The sequence below is a fragment of the Aulonocara stuartgranti genome (assembly GCF_965226115.1).
Source record: "Aulonocara stuartgranti genome assembly, chromosome: 23".
Lineage (NCBI taxonomy): Eukaryota > Metazoa > Chordata > Actinopteri > Cichliformes > Cichlidae > Aulonocara > Aulonocara stuartgranti.
In genome coordinates, this window is record NC_138958.1 from 5,959,116 (window position 1) to 5,975,846 (window position 16,731).

The 16,731-nt window shown below is 39.3% G+C and overlaps 1 protein-coding gene across 2 annotated transcripts in view; it reads left to right on the forward strand.

Moving 5' to 3' along the window:
- The window catches only part of ncanb (neurocan b), a 175,596-nt gene that overhangs the window by 29,837 nt on the left and 129,028 nt on the right, over window positions 1–16,731 (forward strand). The window contains exons 1-2 of one of the 2 annotated variants that reach the window (XM_082523077.1): window positions 6,316–6,541; window positions 8,572–8,654. In XM_082523077.1, coding sequence (XP_082379203.1) covers window positions 6,519–6,541; window positions 8,572–8,654 — 106 coding nt within the window. In that variant the 5' untranslated portion in view covers window positions 6,316–6,518. Of the gene's footprint in view, window positions 1–6,315; window positions 6,542–8,571; window positions 8,655–16,731 lie in introns of those variants that run through there. The other variant, XM_082523078.1, reaches the window with a different exon arrangement.

Here is a 16,731-nt window from a genome sequence, read left to right on the forward strand (position 1 = left end):
ATGTCTCTCTCTCTCTCTCTTATAACGTCTATGGTTTGACCGTCAGTCAGCCAGAAACTGTGACACCAAAGGTCACAGTCCAGTCCAGTTCCCACTCAGGGGGCTGCAGTGTTAGCTGAGCCATACACACAAACATCCAACCCTTGTGAACATGATACAAACACACCATCTGTCCATCTGCATCCTGGTGACTTCACGGTTAAGTTTGTGTATGTGTGTTTCAGATGGATGTCTGTGTCTGGCAGTTGCAGCAATCGTGATGAGATGTAGACTGATTTAATTGCACATCAAAGCAGCAATTTACCCCTGCCACAGGGCTAGTGTGTGTGTGTGTGTGTGTGTGTGTGTGTGTGTGTGTGAGAGAGAGAGAGAGAGAGAGAGAGAGAGAGAGAGAGAGAGACCACCTATGCATAGTCTTCTCAGTGTGTTAATTGTGATATGGTTTAATGAAAAATATAAAAGTGGATTATATGGATCTCGCGTACACACACACACACATACACCGATTTTGTGTCATACTGGGGTGTTTCTATATAAATATTTCTCTTATTTTGGTCAACCCTCCCAGAATGGCTTCTCAGCTTCCTTTTGAAAATACAAGGGACAATTAGATAAGTCCCTAAACGACAGGCAGCTCTCATCCCTCTGTTAATTAGTCTGCTCTCTCTGTGTGGCTGACTTGCATGATGAGGGAGGTGGAGGAATGAAGGAAGGAGAAGGAGCATGTGTATCACCAAGGGAGGAAGGATGGAGTATTCAAACTCATCCATCATAGACAACTGAAACAACTGTGATGGCAGTACTGGGTTTAGTTCATTAAAATCCTAAACTTTAATAAATGTGTATCACAGGAATAATTATCAGAGTATTGATATGAATATTGATCAGATGAGAAAATCACATCTAAAATGATCTAATTTATTCTCAGTGCAGCTAATTTTGCTCCACAACTCTTCATATGCATTGCATACTTTTGCAGATTTGATAGCATTACATCATGTCACAATACTAAAAATAGAGGAGAATACACCAGCCACCCTTTTCTGTAACCCATCATGCCTGTGGTGTGGTGGTTGAAAAGCAAAACTCGAGTCAACTCATGCTACTGTACATACTGTATGATTGTGCTGATCTATAGACTGCTGCTCTATTTATTCTAATGGGAGAATCTGGTGCACAGTTGATAGTGCTGGTTTACTGACCAGCTCCTTGGCCTTTGCCTCAGCATGATTTAGTGCCGCTGCTCTGCTGACATTGATTAACTGAGGAGTCTTTACAACCTGCAGTCAACATCCTGGATTTACTGTATCCCATTCGTCCCTGGATCCTGAAAACAGACCAAAAAAAGGGACAAATTGAGAGAGGAAACACAAAGACGTACGAGCTGGAGTCAGATGACAGAGAAGAAACAATGTAGAAAAGAGAGAATAAGAGAGTGAAAGAAGTAAAGAGAGGAAAAATCTTGGCAGCTTTCCCAGAGAAGTATGTCCTTCTCCAAGACCTGCTGTAATAAACTGATAACATCCTTTCAGCACCGCCATGTACAGTGGTATACAAAATATGTTTGAGCCTGTGTTTAGTAGCTATATTGAGAGGAGGATGGTTTATATAGATAAATAGATAGATAGATAGTCTAAACGAGCCCTGACGGCAGATGCAACTTTGCCTCTCGTGTTCAAGGTGTTGAAACCATTTCTTTCCTACACCCTGCCTCAAGCTACATTTACTATTCCAGGCGAAGGCAAGTAGGCGGCCAAGGGGACCTTGATGTCACCAGAACAAGTTTAACATTTGCCACCATATAAAGTGGCTTTGCAGGCAGGCCAATGAGAAGCCTCAGACATTTGAAAATTGCCTGGCCACCCTTCCCGCACATAAAAAGCTTTCTGTCACCTCATTTTTCAGGAGAATCTCTCACTCTGTTCCTCCCTCTCTCTGTTCGTTACCTTTCTCTTTCTATCGTTCACTCTTGCCCTTTTTTATTCACATGTAGGATGAGCTCGCCTTTTCTGGCCACAGAGAGCAAGGTAATATGTTTTAGAGAAAGTAATGGGAGATATTCCACTTCCAGCTGACTCTTTAACAGGAGCTCGGGTTGTGGTGGCTGGTGTGTGGGTGCGCTGTATGAATGAGGGAGACCAGGGTGGCTTTCAGCTGTAAGTAATGGCTTTCTGTATGGTTCTGGGCAGCCCTGAAGCCTATTCCCACTCGGCACCATCAGGGTGCTCAGCAGTGTCAGCCCTGCTTTCTATAGCATAGAAGCTCTTTCTCTTTTTTTTTAACCTGTCCTTTGCCACTCAGACCATCGTGTTTATTGAAAATTTGAGGAATCGCAGCAGAAAAGCATCTAAATGCAAACATTCAGACAGACAAATGGACTTGATAAAAACACCTGTCTGGGTTTGGGTAAGTGTGCGCACGCAGTTTTGTGCAGTAAAACACAGTAATTGACAACACTTTTCAGCTCTGAGGCACACAATGGTGGAGGAAGCGCAGTCTCATCCTTGCTTTTTATTCCCTCTTCCTTCATGGCTTTTATCCCTCTGTCCCTCTTGTCCCAACTCCTGATTAACTGCACCTTTTCATGTGAGTACGAGGAGCTCCTCATTCATGTCCTACAGAGCCTATTAAAAAATAATCTGCATTCGTGTGGGACCTTTAAATATAACAATTACAGAGTTCTTTGTAAAATAAAATGCCTCACTTGCAATATCAAAAGAAAAGCGAACAATAAGAAAAACAAAAGCATGAAACTCTTTGTTTAAAAAAAAAAAGGCACAAATTATCTACAAAAAGCATTCAAGTGTGTCCTGAGTTGAGATGTATGCGCAGGTGTATGCACTAATGAGTTTATATCAGGTGCATGTCTGCATTCGAGTGCGTGCGAGCAAGCATCTGTTCATGTCATCCACACTTCATTCACACTCTTAGCACACAGGTATATCCACATTCCCATAGGTATTTTAAACATTACTTATTCAGTGTTCATAATATTCCAGGCTTCATTTTAATGCAGATCAGTTCTCCTCCCTCATAAACAGTGCCTTCTTCAGACTTTCAGATTCTAAGGAAAATTTTATTGCCTGTATTTGCACTGTTGGCATGCATACGTGCGTGTGTGTGTGTGTGTGTGTGTGTGTGTGTGTGTGTGTGTGTGTGTGTGTGTGTGTGTGTGTGTGTGTGTGTGTGTGAGAGAGAGAGAGAGAGAGAGACAGAGAGAGAGAGAGAGAGATGGAATAAACCTGTCTCTGAGTTAACCTGTGTGTCTAAGCCCATATGGTGGTTTCTTAATCTCATGGCAACTTTTGCGTTTTGGGAGTCTTGCCATATTCCCTCACCCTGGTCTACGAGCTTCTGTTCCCTTCCAAGCATATACAGAGAGTGCAGGCATAGCAAAGCATCAGGGGAAATTTATGGCTGCTTAAGATTCAAGTTCCCCTCTCATCCACTCAGGCTTGGCATTTGAGTTGGGCTGAAATAAGCCTTGGCTTTCTCAGTACCGTTTTTGTTTCTCTGTGCCTTTTCACACTTTGTTTACCTCACTTCCTTTCGCTTTTATTTCAGCTACCTGCCCATTTTTCTTCCTCTCTCAATTTAGATGGTAATTGAGGAGTTATCAATGAGTCATCTCAATTGTCAGCTGTACAACTTATTCTCTTCCAGCACACAGTATATGTTCCTTTTTTCTTTCATTCTTTTTTTTTGTCTGAACAGCCGTACGGTCCTGCTGTTTTGCCTCATACAGGTTTTATAAGCTGGAATATAGCCACCCACTCAGCCATTGTTTTTATTTAGGTGTTTCATGCTGTAGCTCGCCAGCAACAAAAGAAACCCACCCAAGGATAACACATGCTTCAAGACAGGTGCAAACACAGAACAGTCCCCTTTTGTGCAGAAAATGTGAAGTGCTAAAGCCATTTATGTATGACACAGCGTGACAGGTTGCTTGCTAAAACCTTGGTAATATCGTCCTGGAAGGAAAACAGCCCTTTGTCACTCGAAGGGTAGCCTCATTTTTCACTCTAAGGAACTTATACACAGACACTGATGGGACTAACTCCCCCTGTGAAACCAGCATTAATGTGTGCGTGAATGTGTGTGCATGTGTGCTGCGGGGACAACAGAAGTGTGTGGCGATGGAGTGACAGGCAGCCCGAGTGATTAATGTGCCTCCTTAATAATGCAGCATGGCGAGGAAAGAGTGTTGCGACAATTTGAGAAAAGCAAATAAATGAAGCAAGATCAAACTTGTGTGTGAGAAAAACACACACAAAAAAAGACTTCTTTGAGCCATGGGTAAAGATGGTGGCAGACGTAGACTGGCAGCTAATTTTATCCAAATATAGATAGACAGAAAAAGGTAGAAGGTGAGATTAAGATGGAACGACAGATGGATTGAGCAAGTCATCCATGAAAGGCTGAGGTTGGACCAAGGTCTTTGGAACTGAAAGGAAAATGCGACAGCTTGGCTCTGTATCTTTCTTTCAGGATGTCTCTGTATTTTTGTCCGTCTGTCTGTAACCATCTAGCTGTCTGTCTTATCTACAGTATCTGTGACAGGCATGGTGGGGAACAGGGCACATCTCTGACATGCTGAGATCTGGCTGAATCTTTCCTGCTGATATTACCACACAGCAGGAGAGATCATACTGACTTTCAGTTGCGATTAGTCAGCTTCGGTTGGAAGACTTTCTAATAGCATTAATAAATCAAGGAATCTCTGTATGTTTTTCTGCCTTTATTTTCTTTGCATATCTCATTAGCTATTCACCCGATCCACTTCACACTTATATTATGGGGGACCTAGATAAGTGAAGCGTCAGCTTTGAGGCTGTATAGATGAGGGGCTGGGCGGTAAAGGTAGTATTTGTAGGTTCTTATGCTAGATTTATTACTTCCTGTCTGTGATCTCATATAACATATTCAAGTCACATAGTTCAAAAAATAAACCTTCATTGACTTGTTGTCATTTATTCTCCTTTTTTGGTAGGAAAAATCATATTAAAAGTAGCTGAACTCTTTTAGTCTTTCAGTTTCTCAGCATCTCTTAACGTGTACTCAGCACAAAATGATGTGACACAGCAATTGTAATCTTATTTTTCAGTTGGTGTCAACAAAGTGGATATCTTCCTTTATGAATGTTTCGACAATATGTTGCCACATCCTTACAATTTATTGCACAATGGAGCTTAATGTCAGCTGCACCGGATAGTTAACTGATTCTCATTTCTAGTCAGTTAGCAGTGACTTAAATAGAGACTTAAATAAAAGAATAGTAAATAGTAAAGAAGTAGAAGTAGAATAAAAGTAGTCTTAAATACCAGATCTTATATGGTTTGCCTACTCTGATGTCAGTGGTAAGCATACTGAAGAGTCCATCCACAGGTGATACTTAAAAAGCACGTGCTACTGGTAGGATCAGGAAATTGGTACAAGATAAAAGACCTAAGCTGATCAAAAATCTACATCAACATGTATGGTATGATTCTTGTGAGGCAGAGCCAGTTAAATGGTATATTATGTTGCAGTATTATAGTTCATCAAAAATGAAGAGTGGAGCAGAACGTCTTTAATATTTAACTATCAGACCAGCTAATATTCAGGCTCCATACATAGTGAACTCTGCTGCACCTATTTAGTAATTAAACAGCCCTGATTCTGACTGGAATTTGCCTGAGTTCAATATATAAATGTGGAGCCAAGACTGGAGCCAAATTCACATGGATCAGAATATTTTTCTTGCATCCCCCAAACTCTTGATGGAGAATTTACGCTGCTGAATTTAGACTCGATGTGGGAGTTTAATGTCAGGTCTGACTCAAGTGAGCTGATGTTTTCAAAGGACAGTCTCAGCATGTTGTCTGGAACATACTTTGTAGAAAGCACTTAGAATACAGATGTAGAAAACCGCTCTCACTTATACAACATTGTCCTAGAATCCTTGTAACAGCCAGAGTCCTATTGTGGATATACAAGAGATAACCTTGCATCACAAAAGAGGAGAGAGGAGGAGAAAGGAGGGCACAGCGGGCTATAGAAAGGTGTGATGTACCAATGCAAAGCATTAACGTTGTCCTGGAAGAGTTTAATACACAATTTGCAGAAAAGGGCATACTAAGATAAAATGTTGTACTTTTTATTTACTATAGCTTTGTGGAGGCCTTAAATTTAAAATGCAAAGGGAATGAAAAGCAAACACCATGAAAAAAGTGAAGGAACGATGGATAGTAGACTAAATGTAGAGATGATGGTTGGGTAAAATAAAAGGAAGCGATGAAATTGGTTGGTCACAGTAAACAAAATTGTGACCGGAGAGTGCACATGAGTAGCTGCTAATGATTAACAGCTTTGATAAACTGAGGAGGGAAAGACACAAGAAAGAGTCAAACCTAGCAACCAGTGAAGGAAAAATAAAGCACAATATCAAACTATGATGAATATGGAGCTGCAAGACAGAAGGAACAGAGGTGGAAAGGAAGATTCATGAATGCACTGGAGGAAGATGTGGCTCAGTATACATGAAGAGGATGCAAGAGATAGGGTGAGATGGAGGCAGATGACCTGCTGTGGCAGAAGCTTAAACCGTGACTGTGTAATTACTTAAGCAATTTTGAAAACAATATGCTTTTATTTTAGAATTAATTAAAAAAGTTCCGAATGTTAGAAAATACAACACCAAGCCAAAATAGCAATTAAGATAGACTTTTAATACATGCTGTTTGGACTTGCAGAGTCTTCTGTGTATATTCTCATGAAAGTTGAAATTAAATACCTGATGCTGATCTAGCTTTTCTAAAAAAAAAAAAAAAGAAGAAAAGAAGAAAAAACAGATCAGTTCAGTTAAATTGAACTTGTATTGTGATGCCTGTCCTGCACATAATTAAGGCTGCAGGCTTTTAATAATTACTTTCAGAGAGTTTTGTAAAATAGCTGCATTTATTTGCCTTAACCATTTGCTATCAAGCAGGATTTTACAAAGGTTCAGCTTCAAAAATGTTCTTTTTGCAAACTTGCTGTTTTGACGTGTGCTGCCACCGTGGACATTGAGCTGTTGCAGAGCATATTTATTTGGTATGAGGTCAGTGTTTTTGTCCTTGGCTGTAACGTTGAGATTGAGTCAGAGAGACCAGCGCTGCCGTAACTGACACTGGTTATCTATGTCCTGCATCTCTGCGACCAGCCACTAAATCCTCCTCCATCCCTCCCACCCAGCTCCTCTCCTGCCCTCAGGCCCCGCTTGGCCTGCCATGTCTCCAGAGATGCCATACTCATTATTTACACCCGGGACCCAACAGCAGGAGGCCGACTTACCTCATTTGGTCTCCATCCCCTTGCTTTTGTGACTTAAAGACATTATGTTATAGTCACATTTACATAAATAAATGCTCAGATAATAGTGTTACTTGAGCCTTGTTTGTATGGTCGTCCATCTCTTGTTTTCTTGTTGGCTGTTGTAAACTCTCGGACAACTACGATGAAAAATACAAAAGGTTGCAAAGATCTTGGCAAGAGAGAAAAAATATTCAGTCCTGTGATGTACACTGGCATTGGGTAGTCATTATCAGCATGTTTTAGTTCCTATACTCCTTGAATTTTAAAGTGAAAGCTAAGCCAGCATCGGTGTAAGTCACAAATATCCCTAGTTATTTAAAAAATGTTTTCCAGATAAACTTATACAGACATACCATAGACACCTCCTGTCAACCTACCTCTCAAATACATAGCTTTTTTTGTTGAATGTGGCAGACTCGATCCTGCTTTGATTCAGCAGAGTTTTCAGCAGGCAGTGTGGAACAAGCGAACCCAGAGGTCCATCATGTTAGATTTGGCTCTAGTATCCTTATCTATCTATTTTTATTCTTGAAATCCATCAGCATCTCTTCCTCTTCTTCAGCATTTTTCCCAAAAAGTCTCTTTTGCTTTCCCCCCCTCCATTAAACCTTTGAACAGCTTGCTATATCAAGCAAGCCATTAGGCACATTATATAGTTAATATTTTTTACCAGAATTTTCATCACATCTATTGCCAGTTGGTTGATGGCTTAGTGCGCAAAGATGGTATGGCATGGTTTTTGAGAGCTTGGATATAAGGTGAAAATTTATGCCATGAAATATTCTGAGAAAGAAGCACATATTGGGATAGATTTAAAGATAAAAGGTAAATCTCAGCCTGTACATTTAATTCTGAGCAATAGCTATTTGTGAAGTGTAAAGATAATCGTCTATTTCTTTATTGTACTTCAAAAGGATTAAGCACAATGGTCACATCAAGTCGAGGTATTTATTACATAGCCTTTAAAAGCCTTTAATCACCATTGTCTGAAAAGGCTTCAGAAGACTTTATCCCACCCACATTACGAAACAGCAAATTAAACTGAAGAATGAACTGTATGTGTGTCCTAAGGCCTTCACTGAGCAACAGGGGGGAAAAAATCCCTTGAAAAGGAATTATTAATGATGACTCATCCAAGCATGTCTAGTGTATTAGAAGAACTTCACAAGGGCAATGTGTTGATTACAGTTTCCTTTGTGTACTCACATTTCCTCCCTCTCTCTTCATCTCTGTCTCCAGGTGCAGCAGGATGCAGGGCTTACTGCCTGTTTGTGGACCGCAGCTCCTGCTGGCCCTCCTTCTGCTTCAAACTGCGGTCTGGGGTGAGTCCTCATTAAACTGTGGGCAGTCCCCATCGTCTGACCTAGAGTGCATGTAATACAGAACTTTCTGATAACCATCTGCACACATAGCCATTAAACCAGTGTCTCGGAAATCTTCCCAGAAGCTAAAGTTTCTACAAATTTTCTCTTACGTGTATGATTCTACAGTGTGCATTAGATTAATTATAAACAATTAAATCACAAGATTTAGGTTCTCTGATACACAGACCACTCTTGCCTCACTTTTCTGACCCAGAAGTTATATCCGAGTTTTATATCTTTTGTTTCTTAGCAGTAGCTGATAATGGCTAGCTGTGCCAATTAAGGACAATATAATATGGATAATAGCTATAGTCATTTAGATGTGGCCAATTTGTGAAATATTGCATGTTGTGAGCAGTAGCCCTCCGCAGCTATCTTCAAGGAGATTAAAAAACCACATCTCTTTACATTTCTCATTAGCTCTTCTCGGTCATGCTGACATTTTCTTTGTCAGTGTGTCCATTTCCCTCTAATTCTGTAGCCGCGCTCACGATGTGAATGCTTGGCAGACCTTCACCACCAGCCCACTTACTTTCATTTCATCTGCTCGTAATTACCCCAATGGCTCATTCAAGAGGAGCTTGAAAGGATGAGAAGTACAACAGAAATCACATCTGAGATCTCCGAAGCTAGCTTTCACCCTCTCAGCCATTTTAGAGAGACTGAAATGATTTGATAAGTCTCTGAGATATTTATTTCTAATATAAATTTGCAGAGCTCATTAAACTTTTCTTTGATTGGGCTCAAAAGCTGGACTTTACGATCCTAATCCTCTCATTATGTGTCAGCGAGTTAGCCAAACTTTTGAATGTTTGTTTTACGGACTCACTAAACCTTTGAGTTTAGAAAAGGACATCGTGACAGAGAAACATGTAATTGGGTGTATGAAAAGAAATCATCCATACAGTTAAGACGGAACTCTAAGTCTTGTCAGCCTGTACGCCTAATCTGGTTAACTGCTATCTTATCTGTCTGTTTAGTAGTGTTATCTGTCCATTACAAGGACACAGTATGCAATACAAGGATCTACAACCCACGGTACTTCTTTGCCCTCTCCAAACTCTCCTTGTACACTCCTGCTGTGTATCTGTGTGTATCTGCATGTGCTGGTGTGTATGTAGGACAGACTGCACGCCCCCTCACTGCTCTCAGTGGCCTCCCCAACCGTCTGCTCAGTGTATTGCATTGTTTCTGCCTTCTGTGCAAGAAAAAAAAATCTACTGTCCTGGCAGCAGGGCCTTTCTGTGACTCAGGGCTCTGATTCCACAGCAGAGAGATGATGAAAATGCAGCCAACTCTTCTGTCTTTCTCTGTGTGTATTTGTTTGTGTGAAAGCCTCAGGTTACATCTGCCAGGTAGTTGCAGCCAACTTACAGAGAACTGTAGCCCGCACACACACAGAGCATCTCCAAGGAGTCTGATAACACACTCGTGACAATTCAGAGTGTGTATGTCATGCGAGAAGACACTCCCTGCTTCTGTTTTGGAGTTTTGGAGGAGTTTTTGAGGCCATCAACATTGCCTGTTCTCGCTTTCTTTTTTTCCTCCTTGCATTTTGTGCTTTTTTCCACTTGAGTGGCTCTGGAAATAGTCAATGGTAGGGGACTACTGGGAGGGGTGGCACTAAAGCTCACCCTGTGACACTTTGCTTGACAGCCCTGAAATGGAAAGATGGTGGGGAAGGAACAGATTAGGTGTGAGCTTTTTGCACGTGTCTGTCTGTGTGTTGGCGATAGTGTGAGCTTGCCTTGCACTCCTGTACAAACGCTGATATACTTGTATATATGCATGTTTATGAATTTTAAAATGTCGGCAGTGTGCCAAGCAAGATAAAGGTATCATTATGCCTCAGAAGGTCCAAAATTAGTCATGGCAGCAGCCTCAGGGAAGTTAGTGTGAAGCCTGACATGGCCTGGTAAAAGTCAGCTCAGGCACAGAGAGCTACAGTGAGAGGGTTAATAACTGTCACCTAGGAAGGCGGAGGAGACAAAGCATGTAGTCAGATTTAGAAAGGATTTAAGGCATGATTTAAGATTACAGTAGGTATGGGGGAATATACCTGATCACAAAATACCCAGGGAGTTGGTAACGAGGGTCATTTACTTTAATCACCCGCTTAAATAGATTTGTTTGATTTGATTGTTGCTTGCTGGCATCGTGACTTGTGCAATAAGTTGAACTGTTGCTTTCATGGTAAGGCAAGGCATGGGAGAGAGTGTCTGGCACCGTCAAGTCCTGCATTGCACGAGCGCTAGAGGATGGCACTGGTTCAGATGGTAAGAACAATTTGTGGAGTGACACAGTTTGCTGTGTATGATAGTCTTTTTCAACGCTGGACATTAAACAGCCAAAATGCCTCCACATTCCCATATTCCGTCTTTTCTACAGTGCCCTCTTTTGGGACATGTGAGCCTTGAGCTGCGTCAATTGGGGTGCCATGTTTGGTAACGTTGTTTTTGTCTTTTATCTCGCTCACACTCCTAATGTACTGGTGTACATTAACATTAGTAGAAGTGGTACTCTTGCAGGCTGTGCCTCAAACCTACCCTCACGTGGCTTTAACTGTATTCAGACCACATGCCTGGTTCAGGATGGGACTGTTAAATTAGAGCTTTTCAAAACCAAACCCTAGTGAGCAGTCTGGAAATAGCAGCAGCACTATAAGCAGTCCAGAATTGCATAGGAAGGTTGCCTTGAAGAAGCGATTGGTCACATTTAGATCATATATGTTTTTTGCCTTTTATGATTATGCTTCTTGTACAGAAAAAAAACGTGCCTGGCTCTAACCAGGTCAATAAGCACTGTGTTCATTTATCAAGGCTTAATTATAACAGACGTGCATTAGATAAATTCCCACCCTGCAAATTTCACAGCACAAAATAAATCCATCTTTAATCCAAACTCTGGCTGTTTGAACACTATTATAGTTTCAAACACAAGTCACAGTTATTCTTTCTCACTTGATCTGATTGTTGCAAACTCTGCTTTCCGCTGCAGTGTGATCATTCAGAAGGCTGACTTGCTCAACAAAGCACCGACTGTCTGCGTTTAGTTACAAGCAGATAAAATATCTGTTAAGATCCAAGTAGAAAGATTTCTGCAGGTGACATTTAGAGGAAGGAATAAATGTCTGAGACGCAACGTCAGTCGGCCATTCATTTCAGCCAGTATATCAAACTGAGCATAATCTTAACTTTATTGTATAGCCACATTGTATATTCCTGTTACATAGCACAGCATCAGTTCAGTCTAAATATCAGAAATGTTTTCCTGATTTGTCTCATCTGTTCTGTCTTGTTTTCGCTAAGACTGTGGATTCGCTCTATCTTCCGTCTGTAAATCTTTTTTCCTTCGCACAACTGGTAACATTAGCACACATCTCTGGCAGAGACATAAAGCAGCTAAAATGCAAAATGCTGCTCATTAGTGTGACATGTCAAGTGGCAGAAACAGTTTGTGAAAAAGAAATCCTTTTGCAGAGGATACATTTTACAAATCAGGAACATAACAAAATACATGTCTGCATATGGCTGCTGTTAATTAAGTAAGACAGGAATTTGCAATTAGTGCATGTGTACATTCTCCTGTCTGTCACATTAGGTTTTGTTTCCAAAGGCTACTTTTCATAAATTTTAGTCTAGCTTTGAAATAGGATTAGGATTTATATGAAGAAAAGCCAAACTGAGAAAAATGAGGAGCAGGCGTTAAGAGAGAAAGAAGTCGGTTAGGCAGAAAAGCATAGGTGGTATATAATAAGAGCACAAAATACCCAATGGATGGAGAAGAAAGACGTGAGCGCAATAGGAAAGAAAACATCAAGAAGCTGAGGAGGACTCCTGGAAACAAGTGGGAGTTGAAGGGATGTTTTGGTGGAAGATATCATGAGAGAGAATGTCAGCAAGAAGACATTAATTCCAAACCCTGCATGATGTCCGCCTGGCAGATCTGGTGTGCTTAGAGAGGTGACATGAATGTGCATGGACACAGACACACACACATACACACAGACACAGAAAACTTAGTGTGTCTTTGAATGTCTTTGGTTTAGAAGATCCAACTGTTTGTGTAACTTTGTATATTTACAGTGTGCGTCTCTGCAGATGAGACTGTGTACTTCCTGTAGAGGTAGTGCAGCTGCACTGCAGTGAAACACACACCACTGATCAAACACGATGGAAAAATGAGGAAACCAGCCCTTCGTTTAATTTACATTATACAGTACATAGCATCAGATCTGCTCTTTGAGGAGGCCACCGACAACGCACACAGTTAAAGTGTGTATGCATGTGTGAGCGCGCGTGTGAGTGTGCTTTTAATCAGAAGCTTCTTCCCGCCTTTTTTTGCACTTGTGGCGCCTCTGTTGCCATGGTTATGGTTTCTTGGCTTGGACAGGGCGGCATCAGCCTCAGCGTCGTTTACTGTGCTCTTCGTAAGCGATAACGTGGCAGTGCTTAAGGATCAGCCATCGCCGTTTTCATGTTATTCATCTTGTTCATTTCATTTCATTTCATTTATTTATTCATTTTCAGGCACAACAAATACCTATATTGAACATAAAATACACAAAACAAAAAACAAAACTTGCCTGAAAAAGGAGTGGGACGAAGAAAACTTATTAAATCCCACCCCTATACTCACTCATCAACAAAAAAAACAATAAACTTCCCGCAGCTACGCCCATCATTGCATACAGACCCATCAACAGCCCCAGGCAGATACAAGCATCTAAGCGGCAGCTCGCAACCAACAATTAGAGCCTTCATAACTGAATACAGAATATATAAATTATAAATTGCATTACCACAGGTAACAGGCAGTAATAACTACAAGTAACAAACACACATACATATACATACATATATATCTACACACACAAGTACATATATGTACATACATACGCACAGTTTATTTTTTATTTTTTATTTTGGAATCCATACCAGCAATGGTAAGAGGACAGACATTACAGAGCACACTAAAACCCATCATTGAGTATACTGTGACCAGACCAACTGTTTGTAGAGAAATTTAAATCTATGAATATTTTTGCATTGTTTCAATTGTAAACTCAGACTGTTCCAGATTTTCACACCACATACAGACACACAAAAGCCTTTACGGGTTGTTCGAGTTCTGGGTAATTTGAATTCTCCAAAGCCTCTCACATTATAAACCTTTTCTCGAATTTCAAATCTAGTTTGTAAATTTGCCGGTAAAAGTTTAGTAAAAGCTTTATACAAAATTATGGATGTATTGTAATTAACCAGATCCTGGAATTTAAGTAACTTTGCCTGAAGAAAGAATTTGTGAGTATGATCTAGATAACCAGCCTTGTGAATAATACGCAGTGCTCGTTTCTGTACTGTGACTAATGGATTAGTTGTATTTTTATATGTATTTCCCCACACTTCCACACAATATGTAAGATATGGAAGAACCAGGGTACAGTACAGAGTACGAAGTGCATCTTTATCAAGGAATTGTTTCACTTTGTTCAAAACTGCGAGGCTTCTAGAAATTTTGGTTTTTATGTGTCTGACGTGGGGTTTCCATGAAATTTTGTTATCAATTATAACTCCCAAAAATTTGTTTTCACTCACATTATCAATTGGTACACCTTCAATGATAATTGGTAATTCTATATTATATTTTAAATTACCAAAAAACATTGCTTTAGTTTTATTTATATTTAATGATAATTTATTTATGTCCATCCATTTTTTTATTAATTTTAGCTCCCTGTTTACGGTCATTACAAGATCAGTATAATCATCGCTACTGAAAAATATGTTGGTGTCATCTGCGAACAGTATGAGTTTAAGTACTTGAGAAACATCAAAAATATCATTTATGTATACATTGAAAAGTTTTGGTCCCAACACTGACCCTTGGGGAACACCACATGTAATACCAAGTTTCTCTGAATGGTAATGCCCTATGCTAACATATTGTTCCCGACCTGTTAGGTAACTTTTTAACCAGTTACCAGCTTTCCCTCGAATACCATATCTTTCCAATTTATCCAGTAAAATTGAGTGATTGATTGTGTCGAAGGCCTTTTTGAGGTCAACAAAAATACCAACTGCATATTTATTTTTATCCAGTGTATCAGTAATTTCTTCTACTGCCTCAATTATCGCCATTGAAGTGGTTCTTTGCGTTCTGAAACCATACTGACCAACATTTATTATTTGATGTTTTTCAAGGAATTTTTCTAATCTTGAATTAAAAAGTTTTTCTAGAATTTTTGAGAATTGAGGCAGTAGAGAAATAGGCCTATAATTGGTAAAACTGTGTTTGTCATTACTTTTATATAGTGGTATTACTTTCGCAATTTTCATTTTTTTTGGAAAACAACCGGACTGAAATGATAAATTACAGATATATGTTAAGGGACTAGCAATATTCAGAATAACCTGTTTAACTACAGACATATTTATGTCATGATAATCCACTGAAGACTTACTTTTACATTTTAATGTGATATTTATTACTTCTTGCTCATTTGTAGCTGAGAGGAACAGTGAAAAGGGATTTGATTTTATATTACTGATATTTTCATTTTTATGACACGGGATGTCCGCTGCTAGCTCAGGGCCAACATTTATGAAGAATTTATTGAACCCATCGACAATATTACTCATGTTGTGATTTTCACCATTTGCATCAGTAAAATATTCAGGATATGATGTTCCAGAAGATCCTTGTTTAATTAAGTTGTTTAACACATCCCAAGTTCCTTTTATATTGTTTTTATTTTCATATAATCTTCTTCTATAATAAAGTTGTTTGCTCGTTCTTATAATATCAGTCAATTTATTTCTATATGCTTTATATCTTTGTTCCACTTCTTTTGTTTTTACTTTGATAAACTGTTTATACAGATTGTTTTTCTTTTTGCAAGCATTAATAATTCCTTTTGTGAGCCAAGGACTTTTTATCTTTTTTTTCTTTGTCATGTGTTCGTTTACAGGACAATGTTTATTGTACCACATAGTAAAAATATCTAGAAAATTATCATAAGCCTTGTCCACATCTGACTCTTCATACACCGAACTCCAATCTTGTTGTGCTAAATCGAAATTGAAGGCATGAATTGCTTCGTCATTTATTATTCGCTTTGCTATCATGATCTTGGTATCTATTTTTTTTAAATCACAGTCACACAAAGTAAAAACTGGTAAGTGGTCAGTTATATCACAGACAAACAGACCACTATTAATTTGGAAATCCATGACATTAGTAAAAATGTTGTCAATAATAGTGGCGCTATGTGATGTTATTCTGCTTGGCTTTGTTATTGTTATTGTTCTCTCCATTTGTCTTTGTGCATCATCCAAGGTCTTTTTCAAAGGATGCATTTCTTCACAACCAACAAAGAAAACCCCAAAACAATAAAGACAGCAAACGAAATGCTCTCAGGAAAACAAAACTAACCCCCACTTACCACCATTGCCCTTGACGTGTTTTATTCACACAGAAGGCAAAACTTATACAGCTTCCACTTGCTCTAAAAAGTTCGACTTTACCCTCTTTCTTTTGTTTTCCCTGTTTACCAAAGAAACTTACCACAGTAAAATACATATAAATATTTCTCCTTGTGTGTTAATTTGAATAATTTCTTATGAAAAAATTTAAATGCAACTATAACCTCATACTAAGCAGCTACATAGTCAGTTTTGAGGGCCACTTTGAGGTCTAATGATTTTTAACTTTAAACAGGAGTACCTGTTTTTTTATTTTGTTGTTGTTGTTAGTTTTTTTTTAACTTGCAAAGTATATGGTTAATCTGATTATTATTAATTAAACAACTGAGCAGTATTTGAGTATGCAGAGCGGTAATGTACATCTAAAATAAACAGCATCATTAAAACACTTGTCATGTGCATTAAGTGCATTTTATCGGATGTCTTTGAACACAGAACTTTCATTTCTGGCAGATTATTTAACCCAGTGCTGTGTTTTTTAGTGAGGTATCAGAGCACCAAGTGCACAGGAGGCCAGTTAAACATACAAAACTGTTACAGTCTACAAATAA